Source organism: Cyprinodon tularosa, unplaced genomic scaffold (genome assembly GCF_016077235.1).
Source record: "Cyprinodon tularosa strain WSP-4 unplaced genomic scaffold, ASM1607723v1 ctg315, whole genome shotgun sequence".
Taxonomy (NCBI): Eukaryota; Metazoa; Chordata; class Actinopteri; order Cyprinodontiformes; family Cyprinodontidae; genus Cyprinodon; species Cyprinodon tularosa.
Genome location: NW_024039025.1, coordinates 855,362 through 881,995, shown reverse-complemented (window position 1 = coordinate 881,995; position 26,634 = coordinate 855,362). Strand labels below are relative to the sequence as shown.

General features: G+C 37.5%; 1 protein-coding gene across 1 annotated transcript in view; it reads left to right on the top strand.

The window, feature by feature from the left end:
• xkr6b (XK, Kell blood group complex subunit-related family, member 6b) overlaps window positions 1-26,634 on the top strand; it is a 94,843-nt gene extending 68,209 nt beyond the window's left edge. Inside the window, exons 2-3 of the mRNA XM_038292645.1 lie at window positions 18,027-18,223; window positions 19,580-26,634. Of these exons, the coding sequence (XP_038148573.1) occupies window positions 18,027-18,223; window positions 19,580-20,550 (1,168 nt within the window). The 3' untranslated portion in view covers window positions 20,551-26,634. The remainder of the gene's footprint in view (window positions 1-18,026; window positions 18,224-19,579) is intronic.

Below are 26,634 nucleotides of genomic sequence, written 5' to 3'. Positions count from 1 at the left end.
TTTAGAGAACCTGGTTAGGGTTTGTGTGATGATAGAAGAAGAAAAAATTGCAGAGGGTGGAGATTTTGCTTTTCCACCAGGACAAAAGTCAAAATAAACATTTATGGCTGTATTGGAATAGTTAAGTTGAAAGCATGTGTGCTTTATGCACTAGAACTGCTCCCATCTATATCTAATTGATAATCTGTGGCAAGACTTGAACATTATTTGTCACTGATGCTCTCCATACAACCTGACTGAGGAGTTTTATATAGGGAAAATTGTTCCAAAAGTAGGCTGCTCAGTGGTGCAGTGGGTAGCACCGCTGCCTTGCAGCAGGAAGGTTCCAGGATCGGTTCCTGGCCTTGGCTCTTTATGCATGGAATTTGCATGTTCTCACTTTACATACTGTATGTGGGTTCTCTCTGGGTACTCTGGCCTCCTCCCACTGTCCCCAAAACATAACTGTTAGGTCAATTGGCTTCTATAAATTCTCCTTAGGTGTGTGCGCGTTCTTTTTTTCGTCCTGTTTGTCTCTGTGTTGACCTGTCCAGGGTGTACCCCGCCTCTTGCCCATTGACAGATGGAGATAGGCACCAGCACCCCTCATGACTCCAGCTGGGATAAAGCGTGATGGAAAATGGGTGGATGGATATCCCAAAAATGATTCTCTTTATAGCTGTGACAGAAAAACTCCAACAGATTTTCAGCCCTAATTGCAGCCAAATGTGTTTCTTCAAAATATTTATTCAGGGGTAATGAACACATCAATTTCACGGTTAATCAGGGCTCTGTGATTTATCACATACTTATAAAATAAACTTGATTTTGTTTTAAGAAAATCTAAAAGCTAAAAAAAGATTAAAGGGGTAGTAGTATTTTCAAAGAACATCATAATTAGAATACTTGGATTAGTTGCTCTGGTTTCGCTGTCTGCTCCTCTCCGTCTTCTGCCATGCTGATATTTCAGATCTGTCACAACAAATTTTTCTCAGCAGGCCTGTCAGTGACTAGCAGTTGGGGATTCACACATATGCTTTGTATTACCAGATCCCCTCAGGTTAGCATGCAGCTCGGGGCTTCCGTGTTGTAACAGTGTGTGATGGTGTGATGCCCGATCTAAATGGTTGTTTTTTTTTCTTTTAATGCTCGAAAGCTGTTTGTGTAAGTGTTTGAAGAGCACGCCTGGCATCTTTTCGCCAGTGATATGATGATCTGCATTATGGCTTAATTTGAATCTATTTGTAAGCTGTTTTTATGAGCACAGCGTGTGCACTGACACTGGTTGGTAAGATGGAAAGCTGAACTAAATGTGTGGTAGACGGTATGCACCCCTCAGAGGTGCGACAGCAGTGTTGCATATGATAGATGAGGTGACATCCTGCATATCAATAATGAGCTCACTTTCCTCTCCTTCAGTCACACCTCACTCTCTCTCTTATAAAAGGGTTCAATTTTTTCATAATGGCCTGCTGTGTGACTAATTTTACTCTTTAGTTGCTGCGCCTGTGAAAATAGGGCAGGCTGTTGAGTGTGATTTTTTTTTTTCCCAGGGGTATATTACATAAAAAGAAAAATTAATATATCACTGTATGGCTTGATCATAGTTAAACATACACATTTGGCGCATGAAAGAGAAGTATTGTGTGGGTTTTTTAAAGGAGAGCATGTGCATATGCCTCCTTTATTTGCATGTCTGGAGTGAACATCTATCATCATCATTAAGACGCAAAGCGACGAGAAAGGCAGGCATGCTGCGCAGCTGCCACTGATCTCTGAGCATATTTTTTCAAACCTTTACAGAAGCAATAAAGAATGTTTCCTAAATGCTTACACCTAAGAGAGAGACTCGTAAAGAGATGCAAGCAGGCAGACGTTTGTTTAAAATGAGCTGTAGTATTTTCCCATTGTTTGCCTTGTCACACATCTCGTCATCAATCTGTTATATTACATCTAAGAAAAATTATTCAGCACTTTTTATAAACAGGACCTCTCCATTGTAGCCCCACCCTCCACTGTCTGGCTTCATTTGCAGAATTTTTCTTTTTTTAGGGGGGGAAATGCAGATGCTTAAGTGGCTCACACCATGTTTGGGAGGGGATTAGAGAGCAGCACTAAATAGTAGAAGTGGCGAAGGGGGGAATCGTGGAAATGGTACGTCCTGATAGATAACAGAGGGAGAGAAGGTGTGTGTGACCAGAATAGTAAAAAGAGCCCCCCAGACGGAGAGGGGTTGCACTTGAGAGAGAGAGGAATTACGGAGTGGGTTGGGGTGGAGGCACAAAGCCAGAAAATTGCGTTGCTTGGTGGGTGATTAGTTTACCTCCTAGGTCTCAGACAACCCCCCCAGTCCCCCACCACAACCACCACTCACAGACACACTCTCTCCTCTCACTCTGCCCTGTTCCTCTCTTCCTCTCTTGTACATTTCGCTTGTTTCTGTCTCGTGCCACTTTTGCAGCCTCTGCTTCTTCCTCTGTCACTAAATCACTCTGTCCTCCTGCCCACTCAACTCTCTTACTTTCTCAGCAGTTGTGTCTGTGGCTTTTCTCTCTATCTCTGCGTTCCCGCCCCCTTCCCCTCCATCCACATCCCCCTTGTCCTTTTTATTCCATGTATGCTGACTTCGCCTCCCGCGTCCATCCCTATCCCTTTCTTGAAGGCTAGATAATACAAACTGTCACCTAAACTGCAAAAGTATTTTTCGAACAGGGATATTTAGTTAATTTCAGAATGGCTTTTCATTTACTCATTTCAGCCCATCTTTCTAAGGTGAGTCTTATAGGTTGAACCTGATCATTTTAAACTTAGGAGAAATAAGCACAGACATCAAATGTTTCACAACACCACTGCTGACTCTCATTTAAAGCCTGCCTCCACATGTTTTTTTTGGACAGCACTCTTTGAAGAGGAACTGGGTCAAGCCTTTTCTTCCTAATCCATACATAATCTTGCCCTTCCTCTTGTGGAAGAGCACTCTAAACAGCACAGAAGGGGGCAAGAAGATATGAAATGAAAGACTGAGCAGAGAAAAAGAGTATTATACTTTGGGCTGTCAGGGTTTTTTCTCTTCATCCCTTTCTCTCCATTAAATAAAAACGATTTCCAACCCAGGGTAGCAATTTTTTTTTATGGTTTAAGACTTCTTTTCCAATATTTAAACTCAACTCCTCCCAGCAGAGAACAGAGGCATAAAGCTTTCTATTTATTTTGTGTTTCTGAGGCAAATATTCTACTACATTTTCAGTCCTAGAAGATATGAATCCAGCTACAAATAGCTGTGTGTTTGGATGTTTGAAGAATAACACCTTAGGATTCACTTTAATCTTTCAATAGTAAATAACAAAGGATCTAGAAAAAAAACAGAAAAACAAAACAAATACAGAGAGCAGATAATGCTTCATTGTTTTTAAGGCACAAAATCCTTTTTCAGAGAAGCAGACAAGAGATTCATGATAACTCTGAATAAACTACGGAGATTCACTATTCAGATTAACAAATTATTTTAGTACAAGTATTAGACTGATCCTTTTATACAAGGAAGCCAGAAATTTACCATGAGTGTGACTGAACAAAAAAAAGAAGAAGAAGTAGGTGAAGGTGCTCAGGTCAGATAAGATCAAAGATTTATATACTGTATGCCAAATATGTAGTGAAAAACTAACACTGCATAAAACTCACCATCCCCAAAGTGAAACATGGTGATGGCAGCATCATTCTATGAGATGCTGAACAGAACAAAATGCAGGGAAATCATGAAAGAAAGGTTAATGAGATGTAACATCTACAGTGGGATTACCTTAAATAAAGCAGACTAATAGTCCCTCTCAAAGCTGGACTTAATTTCAATTTAGAATCTGTGACAAGACTCAAATTTAGACTTTCACGGATGTTCTCTAATCGGTCTGAGCTTGAGCTATTTTTAGAGATATATGGGGATCGTCTTTAACCTCTAAATACCCAAACCTGGATTATGCACTTCTTTGTATTAGTCTATGACATAACAAGTACCAATTTTGTATGTTTCTGGTTGTCACATGTCAAAATGGGAAAAAATAAATAAAGATGTATGAATACTTGCACAAGGCAACAGAAAACAGAAACAGCACGCATCTTTGTTTTTTCTTTAAAACCACACAAATAACTAACCTTATTAGGTTGTGCTTTAAAGTTATTTTTGAGATTTATTAAGGAAAATGCTGTTACATAAAGAAATTGTAGGACATGCCTGATCTTACACCTGTGAATGGGTAGTGAGGGGACACTGTTTTTCTGTAATCTCTGACTGATACCATTAGTCAGATCTGCATTGTGTTTCCTATTGAATGAGGTTGGCAATTTAATTAAGCCATGCTTTTCATTTGATCACCACTGTGATCACTGTGCTATCATGTGTGAAAGAACATCCCCTGTGCTGTTGACAGGAGATCAATACCTTGTTGTTGTTCTTTTTTTTTTTTTTTTCTTTTTTTTTTTTTAGTAGTGCAACTACCTCCCCCTTTTTAAACTAATACTAAATCCACAGAATCTAATCATAGCACTCCTTTAATCATTCAACAGAAAATGAACTCTGATTTATCTTCAATCAGCAGGAATCCCTGGCATAAATTACATTTGTCTGAAAGCAGAGACCACTGTCAATTGTGTCGGGTTCCTCTTGCCCTGTCTACACCTCTTCCTCCCTATGCTTCTCATCTCAGTGGTCACATAGAGTCACGTGACATTGGCTCGCTGAGTTGGGGTACCTGAGGACTGTTGCTAATGGTGACAAATGACTAGTGTGCTGAGAAGAAAAAGAAAATGTACAGCCAGGGAAGCTAATATGCATAGTACTGAAAGAGTCAGCATTTGCTGGCTGCACAGAATAAAGAGCTGTTGATATGAAACACTCTAAGTAAGGTTTTACATTTTACTGAACATAAGATTTTAGGGGAAAAATGTATGACCCCCCTACATGAGCATCTCTGTGACTTTCCAGAGCACAGGTGCCTAAGCTCACTCCTAGAGAGCTGCCAACCTGCAACCTTCAGATGCATCCCTTCTCCAAACAACCTGAATCAAGTGAGTGGGTCATTACCAGCCCTCTGCTGAGCTGAATGACATAATGAGGAAGTGTAGCTGTTAAATACAGTTGGATTGGAGAAGACACATCTCTATAAGTTTCCGGACGATAGCTTTAGAGGACAGGACTTGGACTTACCACTGCTCTAGGGAGTCCAAACCCATGCTGAGAATTTCTGCTATATGTTGTTTGCAGTTTTTCTTTTCAGATGATTCTTTAGTTTTCTAGCTATTCTATATTTTTTGTGTATTGTTTATTTTCTGTTAGTTCTTTGTAAAATATTTAATTTATTGTTTTTGCTTTCATCCTTCCTACCATTTGAATAAGCCTCCATGTGTGGCTCTATTTACACTCATCAGTTCTCTTTGCTCCTCACTGGTTTATAGTTTCTCTCATTCCTTGTCAAGTCGAGGTGTGAGCTTTTGTTTCTCGTTTTTATTAAATCTTATTTAAATCAGTGTCAGTGTTCATTAACTTAGAATTGTTGCAATTATTATTAATCAATCAAAACTAACAAGCTCAAACCTAGATGTCAAAGATAATTTTATATCGTAAACGTATAGTGGAGGATTTTCGCAAATTTTTGAAAAGACCCTCTCCACTTAAAAACAAACAAATACACATGCTCAACCCTGTACCTGCTCCCGGAAGGGAACGCCTATTAAACGCACCCAAAAGCGTGCACGACCCCGTTTCTTTTTCTGTGCGTTCAGTTTTAAATATGCTGTTTGCATTGCTCATTCTACCTTACTTTCCAAAAGAAGATTTGCAATTTTTCCACTACATTAGACTCACCAGGACCACTTATTTTGATGATCCACCTGTAAAAAAAAATATCCTCCACTATACATTTAAATATAGGAGATATTAGGTATTTGCATACATAGCAGAAAAATCTACACCTTAACTAACCTCTGCATTTTTCATGCAAGCATGCAACGCCCCATAGAACATTTGCCAAATACCTCTCAAATAAGTAAATTTGATTTTACAATGAAATATTATGAAAAAATGACATTTTATTTACTTTGTCAGCTACTTGGGAACACAAAACATTCCAGAGTAAATCTAACAATTCAAAGCTAAACAAAAGTTAGTATAGCTTTGTTACAGTCCTCTGTGCCCTCATTTTCTTTGTTGCAACTATAGTAATATAAAGCTTATATTGACGATTGCTGATTCTGACAGCCAGGTATTTAGTTCACAAACACAAACACCTCTTGGCTAGGTATATAAAAAGCTTCTCTGTGTGGCTTACTGACAGATATTTCGTTCTTTCAAGATTGTATGTGATGCTATATTAAAACACTGAAGCTTTAAGACAAACAAAAGTGTTTATCTTCACCAGTATAACAATTTAGGCTAACATTCAGTGAATAATGACTGGTCCAGTAAAACCTGCTTCTTTGGGGCTAAGATGCATCTTTTGTCTTGATAGAAGAAAACCCACTTAATAAGATGGGTGGATATATTTTGTATGTCTTGGATATTTGGAATGTACTTGATTTTCTGTTTATCTTTATGTTTAATTAACAAACAGGGACATTATAAAATCTGTTGTGTGGTGATTTCTTCAATTAAAATCAAAGACTCTGGATAAATGAGGATCATGTTTATAAAACCTGTCTAATAAAAAAGATGACAATAGATGAGAGTTTCATAAAACAGTGTCTGCTTGAGACACTAAGATGTTTTTCAGACTGAATTTGATCCACGTCAGTAGGAGTTTTTGTCTAAGCCCTCCATTGATAAGCCATTACCATCCGCCTTTAAAACAAACAAAAAAAATCCTGATTTATTATTTTAAGACACCTATAGAGATATCAACTCCTTGCAGTCTTCTATAGCACCCTAAATACTGTAAGTTAACTAACCCTGAACTATTCCCTTAAGTCATAAGATTAAAAAAATTAACTATTGTAAAGATGATTGTGATTTTTTATTCAGATGCCAGGAGGCAATATAAACAGTTTTTCTACATTTGGGACGAATAACCGGTAATGTAGCAATAATTTGTGACTGCATTTACCTTTAAAATCATAACCTGACTCTCTGTTTAGATGAATTTAAAAAGCAAAACATGCCCTGTAAACGTGAATAAATAATCAACTGTCTTTTTTACAATGCTAATCAGGATGTCAAAGCTGGTTAACTACAGCAAACTCCTAAAACTGACAATGTAGAGCCTCGATGACATCGAATCTTCATCCCCTGCTGCCGCTTCCCAGCTCTCTCTGCTTGCAACATGTCAGCTCAGTCTCTGTTCAACGTTTCAGCCACCCTCTGTGTAGTTATCGCCAAAAGGCAGTGGTGACACAGTGTTGCGTGTTTCCATTAGTGTGTATCTAGCTTGCCTGCAGGACTCTGGCTTTAAACTCAGGTTACCTTTATTCCAAGGCTTTTATGGTCATAAGGAGGATAAAGCCATATCTAACACAGTGTCAGTAGATTTTTGTTGAAGTTAAGGCCTACTGTGGCACTCTAAGCTACCAAGTGAATCTGAAAAGAAAAAGAAATATGTACATGTTCAAAACATTTTTTGATATAATGCTTCAATGTACAGTGTTTGGCACTGTAATTATATTGAGAGAAAAAACAAAACAACCATTGATGCTGAATTTAAGTTAGCATTTCCTTGGTCTTTGTATCCATTGTGCTATCTTATTGTAGTCTAAAGAAAATAATATGTTTCTTCTCCATTATGATCCTCCAAAATCATGTGCCACATCCACAGTAAAGGCTGTATGTATCCACTGTTGCCATGCCAGTACTCAGAGATCCAAAAACTTTCAACCTAATAACATTGTGTGATCAATAGTGAGAACTGGAGGTTACAGCTGCACAAACATTCACCGTGCATATGCATATGAGAAAAGTACTAGATATTGTTTTCTATGCTTCCCTAATCAAAGCATCAGCTAAGAGTTAGCAAACATTAAGGCAAAGGTCAGCAATTGCCTTAAGCCATTGAAACCACTGGTGTGATAACCTGGGAAGTATGTACCATAGTTTTAAAATCAAAATTCAGCTCAAAAAGCACAACTGGGACCAAATGTATTCTTTTTACTGGCAGATTTGAACTTGGCATATTTTTAATTCCTGGAAGTTTATTTATTTTAAATATGAATCAGTCTTTAAATAATAAATAAAAATAACTTAATTGAGATATTATTTACTTTTCATAAAATATGGCAGTCCAAAATATATCTTGTCAAATTCCTCATCAGGCTAAAACTGGGGTTATCTTAGTAACTCCTAAATGTATATATTACTGCCAGGAAAAAGAAATATCAAACAACTCTTTTAAACCAGAGTTTACCAGGAGTGTGGATAATTTCAGGCTTAGATGAATCAAAATAGTTTTTCCACTATTTTCCACACAGGGATATGCATGTGTCAGAGCTGGGTACTGTCATGGTTTTGGTTGTGTTTAAGTTTTCTTTTTGAGTTTTTATTGGTATTATCTCCATTTTGTGTTATTCCAGTTGTTTATGTTTGTATTTGAGTTCTTATGTATTTTTTTGTTTACCATCTGTTGCCCTCTTGTCCTTCTCCTAGCTCCCTTCTAGAATCTATTGTCCACACCTTTTCCTCATCTGCTTATTAGTCTTCCCATTGTTTCTGTTTACTATGTTTCTTTTATTGTGACTAACTGTATGTACCCCATTTTGTCGCATTACCTCCGACTGGCATTACCACATCATTATTGCAGCATCAACACAAACATTACTGTGTTTAACCTTATCCTCAGCCAGCATTTTCAGAGAGGGTTTGATGTTGTGCTTTTTGGCTGTGAAAAACATTTAACTACCGCCCTTGGTGTCTCTGATGCAATGATTCTGACTATGGAGCTTCCAAGTACCAGAGTCTGCTCTCAGCAGGTGTGTCATTGAGCGAGGAAAATCGTTTAGAAGCGCAGCTGGGTTGGTGGTGACCAGAGGAAAACAGATCTCGAACTACACTTTCTACCTGTTGTCATCCAGCTGACCTGAAGTCTCGGCTCCTCAGGCTCTGTTGAAGGACCACTGTGTATCAACCGGTGGCTCTGAGTTGTTAGCCTGGTCCATTTCCTAGGTCTTCACTAACCTGAAAAAATGACTCTCGCCTACAAAACCTGAAAAATACTATACTTATTGCATGTACCATTATCTCTAAAAGTAGGCAGAGAAATGACTAAACATTTCTCAGAAATGACTAAACATTTCTCACAGGGAGCAGGATAGAGGAGGAAACTTAGCTGAGTCAGAAAAGCTAACTTAGAAATTTGCATGTTTTCTAAACAAAAAACAAAGGCTTTGTTTATTTCTGACATTTTGAAAAAGCTTCCTGGATGGGAAGTGAAACGTCTTTAAACTTGGAAACAAAGTCCAGTGGATTGCTTTTTTAACATTTTTGGAATGTATTGATGTAATCACTCTACTAGTGTTTATGTATGCAGTGAGCTTTGGCTTCAGCTATTAAATCCAGCAAATTGTCTTTCAAGTTTGTGAGAGGTAAAGGAAGGCCTCAGAAGAAAGAATTAAGAGCAGACTTGAAAATTTCTTACCTACATTTCAGGGAAAATTGTCTGCTGTACCTTTTACGTTTTTAAAAATAAAAAAAATAAAATAAAATAAAAAATGGACAATTTTGAAAAAAAAGGGTAAATAAATAAGTAATGTCATAGATTTCTGTATTGGTGTGCAATACTAGTGAAATGTGGTGAGAGGTTCCCCTAATGGAGACAGTTTTACCTTATTGAGAGTGAATGACCAGCCCTTAGAGTGACTCAGGATGTGATTCACTGCAGCTGGTGCAGCCTCCGACCTTTAACACAGAAGCACACACACACACACAGTGCTTGGGATCTTCCTAAAAACATGAGCCATCTAACCACCTACTTAAGAGATTAATGTAATAGCAGTTGGATGATTCACTGGTCAGTGACTCGGAGGACATCAATGAGCAACTTTGCCAACTTGTCCAAATGTTCCTTGTTTGTCATTCCACCTGTCCCATGCTGCCTCTCACATGCTGATGTCAAGATGTCTACTCATCAACGTTGATATCAGAGCTATGTTTCTGTGTCAGCCCTTCACAGCAGATGCCATATCTTCAGTTAGTCAGACTACGGTGCGGACCTCATGGAGGTACATGGTGGGAGGTTAATGGTTGCCTGCTCACTACAGAAATGGCAGACGGCTGGGCCTGGAAGATGACCCCGGCATTGCATCGAGCTGTTAGGCCATGCGTATGCTGTCTAACGAGCCATGAGTGATTGCTATGATCTTGCCACAAATAATTCATGAGGAGCCCTGTGGAAGAGCTATGGAGCTTAAAGGGAAGAGGAGGGGAGTAGAGAAGCATCAAAACCACAATCCTAAGTGGAGTTTGAATCTGTGTAAGTGTTTGGGTGAGATGAATTGAACAGAGAGAGAGAGGGAGAGAGAGAGAAATAGAGATCGATCTGACAGATGTGTTTTCAGAATAGGAGGGAAATCCCTTATTACCTTCAGCTCTGAAAAATATGCCTGAGCATTCATGTGTGTTGTCTGCACTCCTCCTGTGTGTGTGTGTGTGTGTGTGTGTGTGTGTGTGTGTGTGTGTGTGTGTGTGTGTTTTCTGAACCTATTTGTGTTGCTACAGCTGAAAATTCACAGTGGGAGCGTTAGCAGTGTGCATCACAATTGCAGGATGTGTGGGATATCCTTGTAACGCAAAGCGGCGCAGTGTTGAAACGTGATGGAGTGAGCTCTGATTTTTCTGACAGCCTCAAAACATGAATGTTTAACAGTGCAAATCTTTACTTATTCTCTCTCCTCTTAAATCATAAACCTATGAGCAAAGTGAGGCTTTTTTGAGAGAAAACGGGCACATGTGTATATACTAGGTGTTTCAACACGGCCCTAATTCTTTCAACAACTAATATTTTATTTAATCTGTAAATATAAAGGAATAATTCTTCCGCTATGGAGCAGTTTTCACATCCTTGTACCTAACCCATGCATATGAGTTTGGTTTTCCTGTGTAGTCAGGATTTAAAGGTGATATACACACTTTAAATTGTTTACTTATACTGGTAGTAACTAGATGCAGCGGGAGTTATATTTATTAAAGCATTTCTGTACATCTAAGCCCAAGACGGGATTTTTTTTTGTCCAAATAATGGGGCAGCAAACACAATACTCCAACAGGGAGTGGCGGCCTAGTGGTTAGTTCATAGGGCTTGAAATCCTGAGGTTGTGACTTTGAGCTCCACTCCCACAGACTGCCACTCTGTGTCCCTGAGTAAAGACCCTTAACCCCCACACTGCTCCCCGGGTGCCCGACAATGGCAGCCCACTGCTCCCCAAGGGGAAGGGTTAAACTCAAAGGTAAATTTCTCCAATATCAGATCAATAAAAAGTACAATTATTACCATTACACCGCCATCACCTTGTTTGACTTTCAGTATGATGTTCTTCTATAAAATGTTCAGTTGGCTTTACACCAGATGTAGTGGGATGCACACATTGAAAAAGAACAACAGTGCAACGTTGTACAGTTCACAGATTACCCCCACCTCCACCCTAATCAAGAGGTTTCTCTCTTTGCAAAGGCTAAATGGGTGTTTGAGTAGTTTTAAGTCAGCAGGGATTTGGAGATTGGAATACTACTGAATACTATTTAATGCCATTTTGCTCAGTCTAAGACTATGGAGAACTAAGTCCAGATATTAGTATTTCAGCATGACGGGCCATGATTAGTGTGCAGTAACCCAGGTGTACAGGCTAAGGCAGGAGTTTTTTATTTTAGAAAACACATGTGCACCAAATATTATTGTCCCATCTTGAAACTTGGAGACTGGCAGCAATGAAGGAAAAAAATACAATGTCAAGTTTTACAGCTTCAAAGAGCTAACAGCTTCCTTTCTACGTGTCTATATTCTCCCAAGGTGAATAAATCTTCATCAGTTTTATTATTTAAGAGTTGCACTTACCAGAAGCCATGGCCCATCACATCCTGCAGTGTGCAGTGCACTTTCAAAGTGGTTGGATGTTAGCGTAGCTCTGCGAATGTGTGCGGAGCCCCAAGCGCCCTGAGGGTAAACATTCTGCTGGCAAAGTGAAATAAATTTAATTGACTTGTTTAAGTGGGTCAACATGTATCTGAAAAAAAAAAAACAACTCATGTATTTGCACTAATTCTGATGTAAAAGGAGTATGGATGGAAGAACAGTCGTTAAATGAGAAACTATGTAATCGCTCTTGTTGGATCCTTGTGATTATAATGCTTGGAAAACCTAAAGTCATGTGGATTGTTTTCATGAAGCAGTATTAGTGTGAGATCTGTACCACAACAAAACTTCACACTGGTGCACTTAATATGTTCATTTACAGCATTAGGTTAAGCAACACATCCATTTATTATTTTTGGTAGTGATATTCAGTAACGATGTGGTTAATTAACTACCCAACCACACAGCCATTGATGGTTCCATTCAAACAGCTCAAAAACACCCAATTAAGCTCCCAACAGTTTACTGTCTCACCTTAAATATCATGCAAGTACCTTTTTTATCAGGTCAGTTCAGTTTTCTTATGGTGATTAGAACACTGCATGTCATTTTTAGTTATGGACACTGAACAAAAGTATGTAGGCAGAAGTAAGACTTATATATATCCCATTTCTATTCCTTGGATCAGGTATATCAAGCGAATACAGTAAATGGAGAGAAAAATAAAAAGAAATAAAGACACAAACATTTCTTAATGTTTTGAGAGTACAGATGAGTGTAAAAAAATAAGCAAAGCGATAGCTGTTTTCTGTGTATTTTTTCCCGGTTACGTTAAAATGTCTTTTGTCTTGTTTTTCATAAGGTAGTGGGTGATTGTTGTCCTTCATTTTTGAGATTATTCGTTATTATGGAATAAAGATGAGAAATTACAGTTAATAGAAGGTTTTTTTATTCTTAAAATGTTTCTTATCTTAATTCTGTGATTAGTTCCGTTATTTTAGTATGCATTATTACATCTTAGACAATTTTACTACTATTCCATGTTAGTGACCATCCTTCTACTACAGCTTTATATGTATCTATAGTGTTGAATTTAAACAGATTTTTTTATCCTTTGATTGAGGTACAGGCCTTTAAATTATTATCCAGGTGATACCATAAATTTACCTCTGTTACTGAAATGCACATGCTTTTTTTTATTAGTTTTAATCTTCGTTTTCAGAAACATGCTAGGACCTTTCAAATTATATTGACTCTATCTTAGTTTGAACATGTACTGCCATGTGGAGACATGCATTTGTGTGCCTTACACATAACCGCAGTATTCAGATCAATCAGGTCTATTTTTTAATATCTTTGATTTAATGAAGAATAGATTCGTTGGGGTAAAATATTCAGCTTTATTAATATTCTAATTGCTTTCTTTTTAAGTAAGATTAAAGGATTGATCATTGTTTTATAATTATCCACCCTTATTACTACACAATAGCTGAGGTATGGAAAAACAAGAGAACATTATAGTTTGTAAAGTTATTTTTGGTTTAAAAACGTTTTCATCTTAAACATTATAGCAACTGTTTTTGTCCTTTTGTACAGCAATGAAATGGAACTAAATCATGTTGCCAATAATGCAAACTAATTGGAGATAATAATTCCTTTACTAACTAATCAGAAACAACATTGTTAAATAAGAAAAAATACTATAGGAAAAATAAAAAAAATATTAAAAAGTTGTATGCTTATTTTAAGTGCCTATTTTATTTGAACTTTATAAGAGTGGTCAACTGAGTTCAGTTTTTATCTGCAGCTTTGGTTAAACAGCTGAAAGCCTCACACTACTTTTTTTTTACTGCCCCCTCATTTCAGTCAGTTTCCTCTCCAGAGGTTCAACCTCTTCAGCCAATCTCATTGCACGCCAAGCAAGTTTTTTCCAGTTGCTAAAATGGAGCTTGCCAAGCAAATCCAGGGACAGACTTTATCAACAACTTATATTGTTTATCTGTAAATCTGTCCACTGTAATAATCAAAGAATAATGAGATGAAAGGATGTTGGTAGATTTTGTGTTGCTGAAGTTCACTGAATAGCATCAACCATTTGAGAGTGAACCAGAGCTGAGAAGAAATTGTGAGCGTACTGAACTAATACAACATTTTTCTTGTCACACCAAATGCTCATAGCATTTTTTTACACTAGAGCCATACAGATCCATCCATGCTAACTTTTTTTATATAGCAAAGACATTTTTCTGAAAACCGTGAAGGACTCAGACGAGTTTCTGTCTGATTGATAAGAACAGTGGCTCCAAATGCAAGCCTAGTATTCTCCAGGAAAAAATGGGGTTTTATGATTACAAAATAACACTGTAAAAAGCGAAGCATTTTATTTTGTTTTAAATATTTGATAACAAAATGTTTGGATATGATGGTTGGCAGCGGTTATACTTGACACTGTGTCCAGGATTTTCTTAAAAATTAACAGAGAAGGATCTTAAAGGACAAGGATCTTTATAACGACTGTAGACAGAACCTCTATCTTGAAAGTGGAGAGCAGGTCTTGTTTGTAAGCTTATGGCCTGATAAGTAAATTATTTTACAGGAAAATAGATTCTGCGTGTCATTAGAAGAAACAAATTTCTCACTGTATTTTCCTTTTTTCTTGATGGATGGTGACCTTTAAACATATAGAATCTATTGAACATGTAGAATATACCTGCACACATGAGCCTACATCTTTAGAAGTTGTGAAGATAAACAACTGGAAACCTTACAGAGTAGTGAGTGAGACATCTCTGTGGTAAGTCAAGTGAAACTCCTGAACATAAATGGAGATGTTGCGTATGGCCAGTCATTGGTGAGGGAGTGGAGTTGTCTTGTACTATCTGACATTTACCAGTATCTCTGAAAATGTCATCGAATGTCAAATTTTACCTCTGGACATATAAGTGCATCATAAATTTTCTGGAAGCATTGATCCTGTAGAGAAACCTTAAAGAAAAAAATATATGCTTCTGTTTACATCCCCTTACATACTTTCCTAAAACAAGGAAAATTGTGCATCTAAATTAACTTGCTTTTTTTAGACCTCGATCCGTTTTTGATCACCCTGAAGCATTATTGGAAAGGCTTTGTAAACATAAAATGCCTGAAAAATTAACCATGTACTCCTGGATGGAAAATTGGATTTGTAGTTTTTGTAATGTACATGTTTATTACACCTCTTTTAAGTTCCCCTATTCCTTGGGACACTAATGGAGAACTAACAACCAAAAAATGATAAAAATGATGAACTGTATCCAATGCAGTTGGACATGATCAATTTTTATGCGCTTGATCCCAAGACAAATGCACCCTTCAAACTGAGAACAATAAAAAGTAAAACTTTATGTCAGGTTAGGTAGAAGTTGGTTGAAGACCCAAATGCGGATATAAGGAGGCAGAGATGAGTTTTGCTGATTTAATGAATTAACAAATGGTAACAGAAACACATCCAAAAATGATAACCAGGAAACCAAAGAAACCAAGAGACACTAGGGAGCAGAAGAAAAAAACAGCACTGATGAAATGCAGAGGAGAATTATATATGGGGAACAGAACCAAGAGGGGAGGCATCAGTTAATTGGGAGCAGGAGTGGACAGTAGCAGCTAGAAAGGAGCCAAGCGGAAAGGAAAAGGGCACAAGGGGGCAACAAAGAGCAACCAGGGAAAGCATCGCTAACTGTAATTGGAAAACTATAATATAAAGCCAAGAAAACGCAGAATGACATAAATGAAAACTCAAAAAAAAAACAGAACCAAAAAGTGCCCCAAGGACAGGATCATGACTTCAAAAACATTACAAGACTTGATGTTTTTCAAAATACAAGTCCAATTTTCCCATTTTATGTATTTTGTAACATAGAGTTCAAGAGGGCCAACATACATGTAGGTTTGGGTGTTACTTGCTGTGGTATTTTTCTGTTTGCAGACATTTCAATTCAGTTTAATTCAGTTTATTTATATAGCGGCAATTCACAACACTTGCCATCTTGTGGCACTTTACAGTTCACCAGATAATAAAGCCACATTGATTCAACGTTTTCTATCTAAGGAAAACCAGTTGATTGACTTGGATGCAATCCCTCACACTAAGCATGCTTGTAGTGGAGAGGAAAAAAATCCCTTTTAACATGAAGAAAACTCCAGCAAAACCAGGCTCAGTGTGAGCGGACATCTGCTGAGGCCAACTGGAGTTCAAGGAGACAGAAGCAGAGATACAAAAAGCAACTGTAAAAGGCGGCCCCTGTCAACGAAACACACAGCCAGGCAGACGAGCTCCGAGCCAACTCCCATGTCAGAGGATGAAGAGAGCACATGCAGCTAGTCACAGTCAGAGAAACAGGACTACACTAGAAAAACAGGCCGATCTCCAACATCTATAAACAAAGGTGTTGATGGCAGCAGCACAGCTGATATTTCTCTCCAGGGTGGCGTCAAACTGGAACAGATGAGGCAAAGCTACAATGAGAAAAGGCAGAGAGAACATACCATTAAATTCTAAACTAACAGATTCTGCAGCATGGAAGAATAGAGATAGAATGAAGCAAACTGATAAAAACAGGGGTGCCTATGTCCTCCAGAAGTCTAAGCCTATAGCAGCATAACTATATAGATAGCTCAGGATAACCTGTGCCACTCTAACTATAAGCTTTATCAAAAATGAAAGTTTTAAGCCTTCCCTTAAAAGTAGACAGGGTGTCTGCCTCACGGACTAAAACTGGTAGTTGGTTCCACAGGAGAGGAGCCTGGTAACTAAAAGTTCTGCCTCCCATTGTAGTTATGGAAATTCTGGGAACCACTGGTAAACCTGCAAATTGTAAGCGAAGTGCTCTGTTAGGAACATAAGGAACAATCATATCCCTGATATAAGATGGACCTTGGCCATTTAAGGCTTCATATGTGCGAGGGAGGATTTTAAATTCTATTCTTGATTTAACAGGAAGCCAATGAAGAGAAGCCAGGATAGGAGAGATATTTAGAGATAGGAGACATTTGGACTCCTTCGTTTGATTCACATGTTTAGTAAAATTATAGGAAATTCTTTGCAGACTAGAAATCTCAGACATGAATACGTGCTTAGAACTAAACTACTAATAAGAATGTTGTCTTTTTTTCTACATGGAATCTGTTTCTCACATGCAGGGAATTACTTCAGATCCTTTGCAAATTTAAAGGTGGTCTGCTCCTAGACAATTTCTTCCCTTGCTGCTATAATGTTATCAGCTGACTGCTCTCACATCAAGTGTTTATTAACAGAAGGACATTTGTTTCAAAATCCTACATACACATTATCAAAACATAAATATGGATTAAAACGTTTGCATTTAAACTGTTGTCAGTGTTTCTTTACAATTTCCTAATTCTCCTTCTTAGTTTTCTTCTGTATAATAGATCTTAAAAAGAGCTGCTTGTGTAAATTATAATTTTTTTGTTTTAAATTAACAAATAACTTTGTTTCATATTTTTTTAATTATGATATAGGAGTTTAACTCCCATTAAGATAAGATTAGATTAGGAAAAGGTGCATTAGGAATAAAAAATAAATAAATAAAAGAAATAAAGAAATAAAAGAAAAAATACAAGGGAGTAACACAGAGATTTGAGGAGACATGTACAATCAGGATGGCTTATATACAGGTGGATTGACTTTTACATTAAAGTGTAGTAGGTAAGGAACAATGGTGAGGTAGTGGTATATGACTATTATATTCACATATATTGCACAGTCAGCATATTGCACAGAATATTGCACAGTCAATAAATAAAAACTATAACATAGTTGCACAGTGGTCGTTACAGGAGTTATTGTGGTTATAGTGCTGCATTATAGAGTCTGGTAACAGGAGAGAAGGGGGTTTGATTTTTTTATTTTTAATTTATGGTGAAGAATGTGCCGCTCTCTTATATTGTAATGTGTTTAAAAGGCATAAAAATACTTGAGTGTCTAATTTTAAAACCTCTTTTTCTCTTTAGGTACATTCGCACCATGTATCTTGGGATACAAAGTCACAGACAGAAGGAGAACCAGAGGCAGTTTTATTGGGCTATGATGTACGAGTATGCTGATGTCAACATGCTGCGACTACTGGAGACCTTCTTACATAGCGCCCCTCAGTTGGTGCTTCAGCTCTGCATCATGATCCAGAGCAACAAGGCTGAGTGGCTGCAGTGTAAGGGGTTTTCATGAGTACTTTGAAAGCTGATAAATGTGTGAAAGTCAGAATATGTTGTTCCTTTTTGCACAATATGCCATATACAAGCTTAAGTTGCTATTTAGAGATGTTGCTTTTAAAAGCTAATCAAACAAAACAAAAAAAATTATCTGTGGTATCGGTGTTTGTCCAATATCCATCAGTCCAGTTTCCAAAATCTTTTACTATTGTTCCTGAATTTGGTTTTAGAAGTCTAGTTTCCATGTTCGATATGATTCCTAGAGAAAAGCAACTCAATCAGTGATTTTTTATTGAGCCTATATAAATGTTATCATTTGTTATAATGCTCTGCAGAAAACTCTCCTTCATTTATCAATTTGTGGGTTGTCCCTCTGACTTTTTGGTGTTTCACCTGTTATAGATGTTTTAGGAAAACTGCATTTGTTCACTAAATACACTGAACAGATATTGACGGTGTGAGAAATGGGTAATGATCTTACATTGAACATTATGTCAAAAAAGGAGATGGATTGCTCTGACTAAAATAAAATATGTTTTCTGAGCGTAGGAGCCAGAAAATCCAATTGAAATCCTAAATTCCTTTGGTATTTCAGATGTGGTGTGAAAAAACTTTTTCAACTATACAGTCCATTTAAATTAATGGAGAGTTGGGACTTTTTTTACTTTGCAAAGTAAAGGAGAACAAGACATTCACATTCACGGGTCTGCCTTGTTCTGACTTAGGCAAAGTTGTTCACTTGCTTTAAAGGAAGAGTCAAAACAATCACAGACACTTTGGTTAAACAGTTACCTTGAGAAAGTATGTGGTTTTGTTATGGGAAAAGGTATGTCTTGTCTATAACCACCCCTCACTCAGACATGTTGTGGCCTGAATCTGAAACAAACTGAGTTAAAAAAAAATAATAATAATAATTTTTTAGAGAATAAATAGCATACAACAATATATCAAAGAAATCAAATTTTCCGTCAACACAGAATAACAAAAAAAAGGGCATTTATTCTCTATATTAAAAACATTTCTTCTTCAACTGTTTTCAGGCACATCTTTTTTACTGTCACGGTAGATAAATTTGTTTTCTTATCCCAAATTGAAATCATGTGACATGTAAAAACATGAGAAAGACAACTAGACAAAGGTAGCTGACAGCATAGTGAAAAGTGGTCTACTGTTGCTGGCATTAGCTAGGTGAAAGCATAAGTGAAAGAAAGCAGTTTATTTTCGGCAAAATTTTATGCTAACTAATAATAGCTTCCAAGATGTATGGTTTAATGTTAAAAACAGTACTGACTTATATGTGAGAATAGTTTTTACTTTACCTGTTTTTGATGTTGCATGTTTTTCTTCATTTCCAGGTCTTTCTGCCATGTCCTCCCTGCTGTCCCTGGCCTGGGTGCTAGCTTCCTACCACAAGCTCCTCCGTGACTCCCGTGATGACAAGAAGAGCATGAGCTACCGAGGTGCCCTGGTGCACCTGTTCTGGCGCCTTTTCACCATCTCTTCACGGGTGCTTTCCTTTGCCCTTTTTGCCTCGGTTTTCCACATCTACTTTGGCATTTTTGTGGTGCTCCATTGGTGTGCCATGGCTTTCTGGGTTATCCATGGCGGCACTGACTTTTGCATGTCTAAATGGGAAGAAGTACTGTTCAACATGGTAGTGGGGGTTGTCTACATATTTTGCTGGTTCAATGTACGTGAGGGTCGGACACGTTACAGAATGGTGGCCTATTACACTATTGTGTTGTTGGAGAACGCTATCCTGACCTCACTTTGGTACGCATACCGCGATCCAGCTGCCACTGACGCCTATGCCTCTTTTGCCATCTGTGGCGTCTTCCTGTGCTTTGCCTCAGGTGTGGCCTGTATGATTCTCTACTATGGGGTCCTACACCCCATGGGTCCCCGACTGAGGATGTTGGCTAGCTCCTGTTGTGCTGAGCTGCTATGGGGCCTCCCGTTACCACCTGAAGCTGAGCCAATGGCTCCCACGCCGGGGCCTCGTGGCTCCCAGGCTACCCCTACACGAGGCGTGGCAGGGGAACAAATGGGGTTAGATGAAACAGCTACAGACACATGCCTTCCAGTTTTCCAAGTGAGGTCCACAGAGCCTGTAGATGCATCGGGCAGGCCTATCCCACCTGAGGGCCCGCTTATTAAAATAGATATGCCCAGAAAACGCTACCCAGCCTGGGACGCACACTTCGTCGATCGACGACTGCGCAGGACCATAAATGTACTGCAGTTTGTTAGCCCCAATGCGGTGGGCATCAGGTATAGGGACGGTCCTCTTCTTTATGAACTTCTACAGTACGAATCCTCTCTCTGAAGGTCCTTCCCACAGCTCTATTCCACCTTTTACTCAGAATGATGCACATGCTTTTCATTTCTCCTCAGATGTTACATTAAATTTTTTCTCGGGCTCTCTTCATCACTCCTCAATAATCTGAAGGTTTTCCAGTTTTCCTGGACGTGTTTTTTGCCAACCAAAAACCTAACAGAGCAAACTAGACACAGATTCAAGAATTATTTTTTGGAAGACAAAAAAAAAAAAAAAAACTCATAGTGCAAAGAAAATTATGAAGATACAGTATTCTATTTGATAAGTATATATAAATGTATATGTCTCAGATAAATCTCTCTATACTGATATAGGAGGCTTCTAAATGAGTGTGTAAATAACATATGAATGTTACATTCTGAAATGTGTTTATGTGTTATACTGTGTTGGTGATTCAACCTGTGGATATTTGTGAAGGGCATATTTTGTGTCTTTTGGGACATGGGACTAGTGCAAAGCCTGATGGGAATGATGGAGGAGAGTCTCACAGGGCCCAGGTCTTTGCACACCCCAACATTTACTGCCATTTTCTTTGCGAGTCATTGAGATATATGACAAGTAAAATGTTTACTAAGCCTTTAGGCAATGAATTCAAAATATATTCACAGTGAGGTATTTACTTGAAAAACAATAAGTCACAAAATAATCATATTCAGACATTTATTTTGTTCATGCAAATCATGATTTGTTTCATGAAAAACCCCACAACACAGCTGAAAATTCACTTAATGGTAAATAACAAAAATAATCCTCAATCTATTTTACTCTCTAACTATTTTTCTCTTACGGTGCAGACTGCCCTCTAGTGGAGGCAAACAGCAACAGATTGTTTATGAAATATGGCATCAGAACAAAAAACTTATAGAAACCATTTGATAATAAAAGCCATAAGTCAAAGAAAAGAAGCACATTACTCAAATTATTCATTATGGAAATTGTGACAAGTGTCATAATATGCACAAGTTGAATACTCTTTTAAGACTGCACATTGCATAGACTTATTTTTTTGTAATCCAGGTATTTATTTAAGAGTAAAAGGTTACAAATGCAAAATAAAGTACAGATTTTTGAATACAAAGACAGCCCTCAGGGAATCCTCCACCATTCCCGTTTGAATACTGGAGAGTAAAACCTCCCTATTACTATTATTTTGTTATTAAAATGTTCTTTATGTAGTACTAGTACTCACTTGATAGATGCAAAGGCTAATTTAAAACACTGATTTCAGATATTTCTCTGTGATTATACTTCACTGTAAACATTTATAGTTATCAGCATTATATTTTTACCAAAATCCTCTTTTCTACCATTACCTAAACCTTAAAAGGTGCACTCTCTACCAACTGTGTGCCCTCCAAGAGGTGATAACCTTAAAAACCGTGTGTGACTGCTCTGGCTCTTGCTGGCATGTTGATACAAAGCCAAATGAAATCTTAAAGTACTGTCTTTGTAATTTATTCACCCCGATTAACCAGTTGAATGGGTCTGTGAAGAACTGTGCAATCCTTACTGGAATGCTGTGGAGCAATTATAAAGTTAAGAAATTCTCCTGGTTGATTCTGTTTGAGCTCTCGACCACTTATACCCCACGGAAAACCACAATCCTCTCTCCCTATCTTAAAAAAGGAAACATATATATATATATATTTAAAGTATGTATGTGTGTCTTCGTGGAACCATGCCTTCTAAGTCAAAGAAGCTTGACTAAAAATTCCCACAGAGGGCTACTGAATAATTCAAGAGAACAATGAATGCATTTTAAACTTGATTTCATATATAAAATGTAGTTTCTATGTTGTTGTTTTGGGCATGATTTTAGCATAGTATTAATACATTACAAATGGAAACCAGCAGGTGTTTCCCAAGAGCCCTTTACGACACAGAGATCCCCCTTTCCTGGCTTTACCAGCATTAAGCATAGCTGTGGCATTGTGTGCCTGCTAACATTGTACTGTAAAAAAAAAAGCAGATGCCCTGTAAGTCCCAGGTAAAGAGGTCAAAGAGGGCTTTTGTTTTGTCTTTTTTTGCCAGGGATGGAAAAGAACATGAGGACAGGTCGTTCTGCAGGGATTGATTAGATAACGTGCGGTTGTGGGCGTACGCTCATCCGTCCATAGACCTTTCCCACGGTGCTGTTCTCTTGCTGAATGTTTTGCTCCATCCTTGGTTGCTGCTCCGCCCTCTTCCCCGACTCTACTGTTCAGGGCCTTGGCACACCCCTGCAAAACACTGGTGAATGAATGACAGGGCTGAGGCTTAAATAACAGATATCCTGACATGAGAACTTGCAATGAGATACACTGCCATGACTAAAAGTTTCAATAACCAATCCGTGTCTATCACTTTTCAGCCCTGAGTATTTAAGGACTGTTGGGTTAGCAAGAGGGGAGGAAACAGTCAGCACACCAGATTGATGCTCATCTTTATGCAAACATTTAAGTTCTGTATAATTTTATTATAGTCAATGGAGTTGCTTATCTGCCTAGTGAAGAAACAGCCATGCTGATAGGTAGATATTGAGTTATTAATTAATAAATATTGTAACGCTGAGAAAAAAAAAGAAAAACAATAGCCAAATAGAGGTGTTCCTCAGGACTAACAACCAGAACCACTGACAAAGCTGACTCAGGGGTGTCTCAATGCAGTTCTCATTCCCAGGCGAATACTTTAGGGTCTGAAATGTGTTGTTTGCTTTTTGTATTCCATCCTGGGTAATTCCTTGGCTGGGGTTATACCTCCCAGTTCCAGAGTGGATTTTTTTCCTCTAAGAAGCATTGATGTTTTTCATTTACTTTGGCCCTTTTTTATTCTTTGTTTGTTAGTTAGTTGGCTGCTTGATAAGCAGTGCATCCAGTCCTAACACTGCAGAATTTTTCCATAGGTGGACACATGTCCAAATCAGGTGCAAATACACTGTGACTCATCCTTTTTTCCCTGTCTGTTTGTGTCTAGGTGGAATAACAAATTAAGAGATGGGCTTTGGCTGTACAGCAGTATTAACATACCTCCACTTATGATATGATATTAGACTGGGCTCGATTTCATTTTATGGTAACTGTTGTATAATTCATAATAGTTATGCTTGTGTAACTGTGTCATTAAAATAGAAGTAAAAGAAATTTGATTAATTTTAAGACTAGAATGAGTTTAAATGCACAACTCAAAAATGTATGGAATATAGAGTATATTTTATGTATTTTTACCAAACAACCCCCTTCTGCTACATTCTGTAACCAATGATTAGCCAGATAATAGCTGAGCGTTATGTTGGAGGTTTTTGTGTTTCCTATTATATTTCAATTCTACATGGCTATAAAGATCTAAGCTTTATATAAGCTTTTTTTGTTTACACTAGAATGCAGTATTTAGGAAGATACTCATCATACCACAGATAGATTCATAAAGAAAACCCTCTACAAAGATCTCTTTCAGGATACATTTTCAAACCAGAACTCCTGATAGCAGCAACACACAGCAAGAGCTTCTGAACTGTAAGGTTGTTTATCTCAGTCCTTGTTGTGCCTTGTTACTTTGGGTGCTTCAGTCCAGCCTGGTCAGGCAGGTATAAACATAATGCCAGCATCTTACTTTACTTTCTTTTCATAAGCCATCATGCTCACCATGATGATCAGATCAAGCCGGTCAACTTTCAAAGCGCCTTGCAAAAGTATTCATACCCCTTCAAGCAGTTTCACATTTTTCGCCAGACCAGCGTTTTTGTAAGGTGGATGAAAAAAATGTTTTAGAACGTTTCTACCAGATTTTTCAGACTTTTTTTCCCCAACTATTTAAACTAAGTAGGCTTCAGTTTCACAACTAATTATCAATTGCATTTTAGGTTTGACCTAGCCATTCTAATACACAAATACATCTGATTGAAACTGTTGCAGCACTGGCTACATTTATAGTGTTGTCTAATGTTATTTTGTCTTTTAAAGGCATTACCAGGTTTTTCTCCTAGATGGCCCTATATTTAGCTCATATAAGTGGTAGTATGGTGCCACCATCACCATGTCTGTTTTGGTCTCGAGGCCATTTCTTCCATACGTTTGTTAAGACCTCTACATGGATTATATAACAGAAGTGTAATACAATATATTCTCTCGGTAGATTCTCCCATCTAAACTGTTGATATAGGTGTTTTGTCTGCTCTCTGGTGAATTCCTTCTTTTCCTGATGGTTTAGGTGTGCCTTATGGGAGCTTTTAGTTCACTAATGTTCTCTAACTGACCTCTACGACATCCGGAGATCAGCTGGATTTATATTTACTTCCGAAAGCAATTGGTTTTATTTGAATGTATATGGGGAGAATTTTTCTGTTCTTCCAGTATTTTTCCTTAGATGTCAAAATAATACAATACTTTTAGCTTTTTCCCACATAAAAGCACAATTTCAAAAAAGTTGAACAAATAAAAGGAATGCATATTTTTGCAAGGCATTGTACTGTGGCCCATGTTTATTTAGCACATCACTGCTGTGAATTCAACAATTATTTGCTGATGCATGTACCTCTTATTTCTTGCAGCTGTTTTTTTTTTTTTTTTTTTTTTTTTTTCAAGCATTTTGAATTTGTGAAGGAGTTCTTCAGCCAAAACAACAATTCCCGTGATTTGGAGGAAGTTTATGATAAAATGTGTAAAAAAAAAATGAAAAAATCTGTTGGATTTTCAGTGATAAAAGAGGTAGATCATTATATTATTTTTAAATACTCATATTTTCTTCCACTTCCTTGCATGCCTTCCAGGGCTTGTTGTCAGGTGACCCTCAGCTTTTAGCATGTCAGTACTCAAACGACCTTTCAACTTCTACATTAATGTGTAGCAGCAGATCACTGTAGTGTTTAAACCTGCTTTTAGTCACAACTATCGTTTTTACTACAAGAAGGGTGTCATGATGGTAAATCAGAGCATTTATTTTTCCACTTGTGTTCCTACTGTATTTTTTTGTCAATAACCTGGTGCTGGAAAATTTTACATTTAAAAAGGTGCTACCAAGGTAGACTGCAGGTTCCATTTTTTTGGCTTTCCAAGAGCATTAACCTGCAGCGAAACCGAAAAAATAGCCTGCATCACACAAACTTGCAGTCTTAGAATGCTCTGCAGCCAGCACCTCAAATCCTCACAGTTTACAGCAGAACTCAACTCTCAATGGTGCCATTTTAATTTTCCAACCTTCACTAAAAAAAGACTACAGTTTCTTACTGCTTGAATAATGTTTATTCTACTGGGTTCAACATAGAGTGGGGTTTTATTTTGCAATAAATCTGTCTGCACTAGGATTCTTTTTTTTTTCTCTGAGAGAATGAAATTGGCAGATGACAAAGTGCATCTTTTAAGCAAAAGCAAAGGAGCACAAATGTACATCTGAAACTGGACTTTGGGTTATAAAAAATATATATAGAATGTGATTGCTGTGTCGTAAGTTCCTGTCACCTATATGTCCTTTATGTGTGTTTTTATTCTTTCGCTATTGTAGAATCGGCTGTAATATTTTGTTCAAAACTGAATTTGATATTTCAACAAAGCAACTATGTCTTAATATTGCTGCTAAATTTTTTGGAATTGTTCTGAAAAGTGATGAGAATTTGGCTTTGTTTATATTTAATCAACTTATTGATTGTGTTAGCTTGTTGGTGTGTTCCATGAATACTCCAGGGAGGTACCTGATTTATCCGGGGTATTCAAAAAGTTGGTCATAGAGCTGCTACACGATGCAGCTTCATACGGTTATGGAAAGATGCAGCCTATGTTGTGAGACAAAAACATATACAAAGGGATTTCTTTGTTGTTGGTGAATATAAAATGTAAGTAAACTGTTTTATTGAATCCCCTTTGTTCTTTGGAAAAAAAAACAAACAAAACTGATGTCCAGTGTTGTACTTAAACCCTATTTTTGGGAACAATATGAATATTATTAATAACATATGGTGCTAAAGTTCTTTTTGTATGTTTTGGTTTTTAGATGAAAAGAGAAATATTATGCTGAAAATGTAATGTTAAGCCTTACTGTAGATTCATATATCAGACTGTTCATCCCAGAAGAGAAAAATAAATATAGTATTTGAAAGTGCAA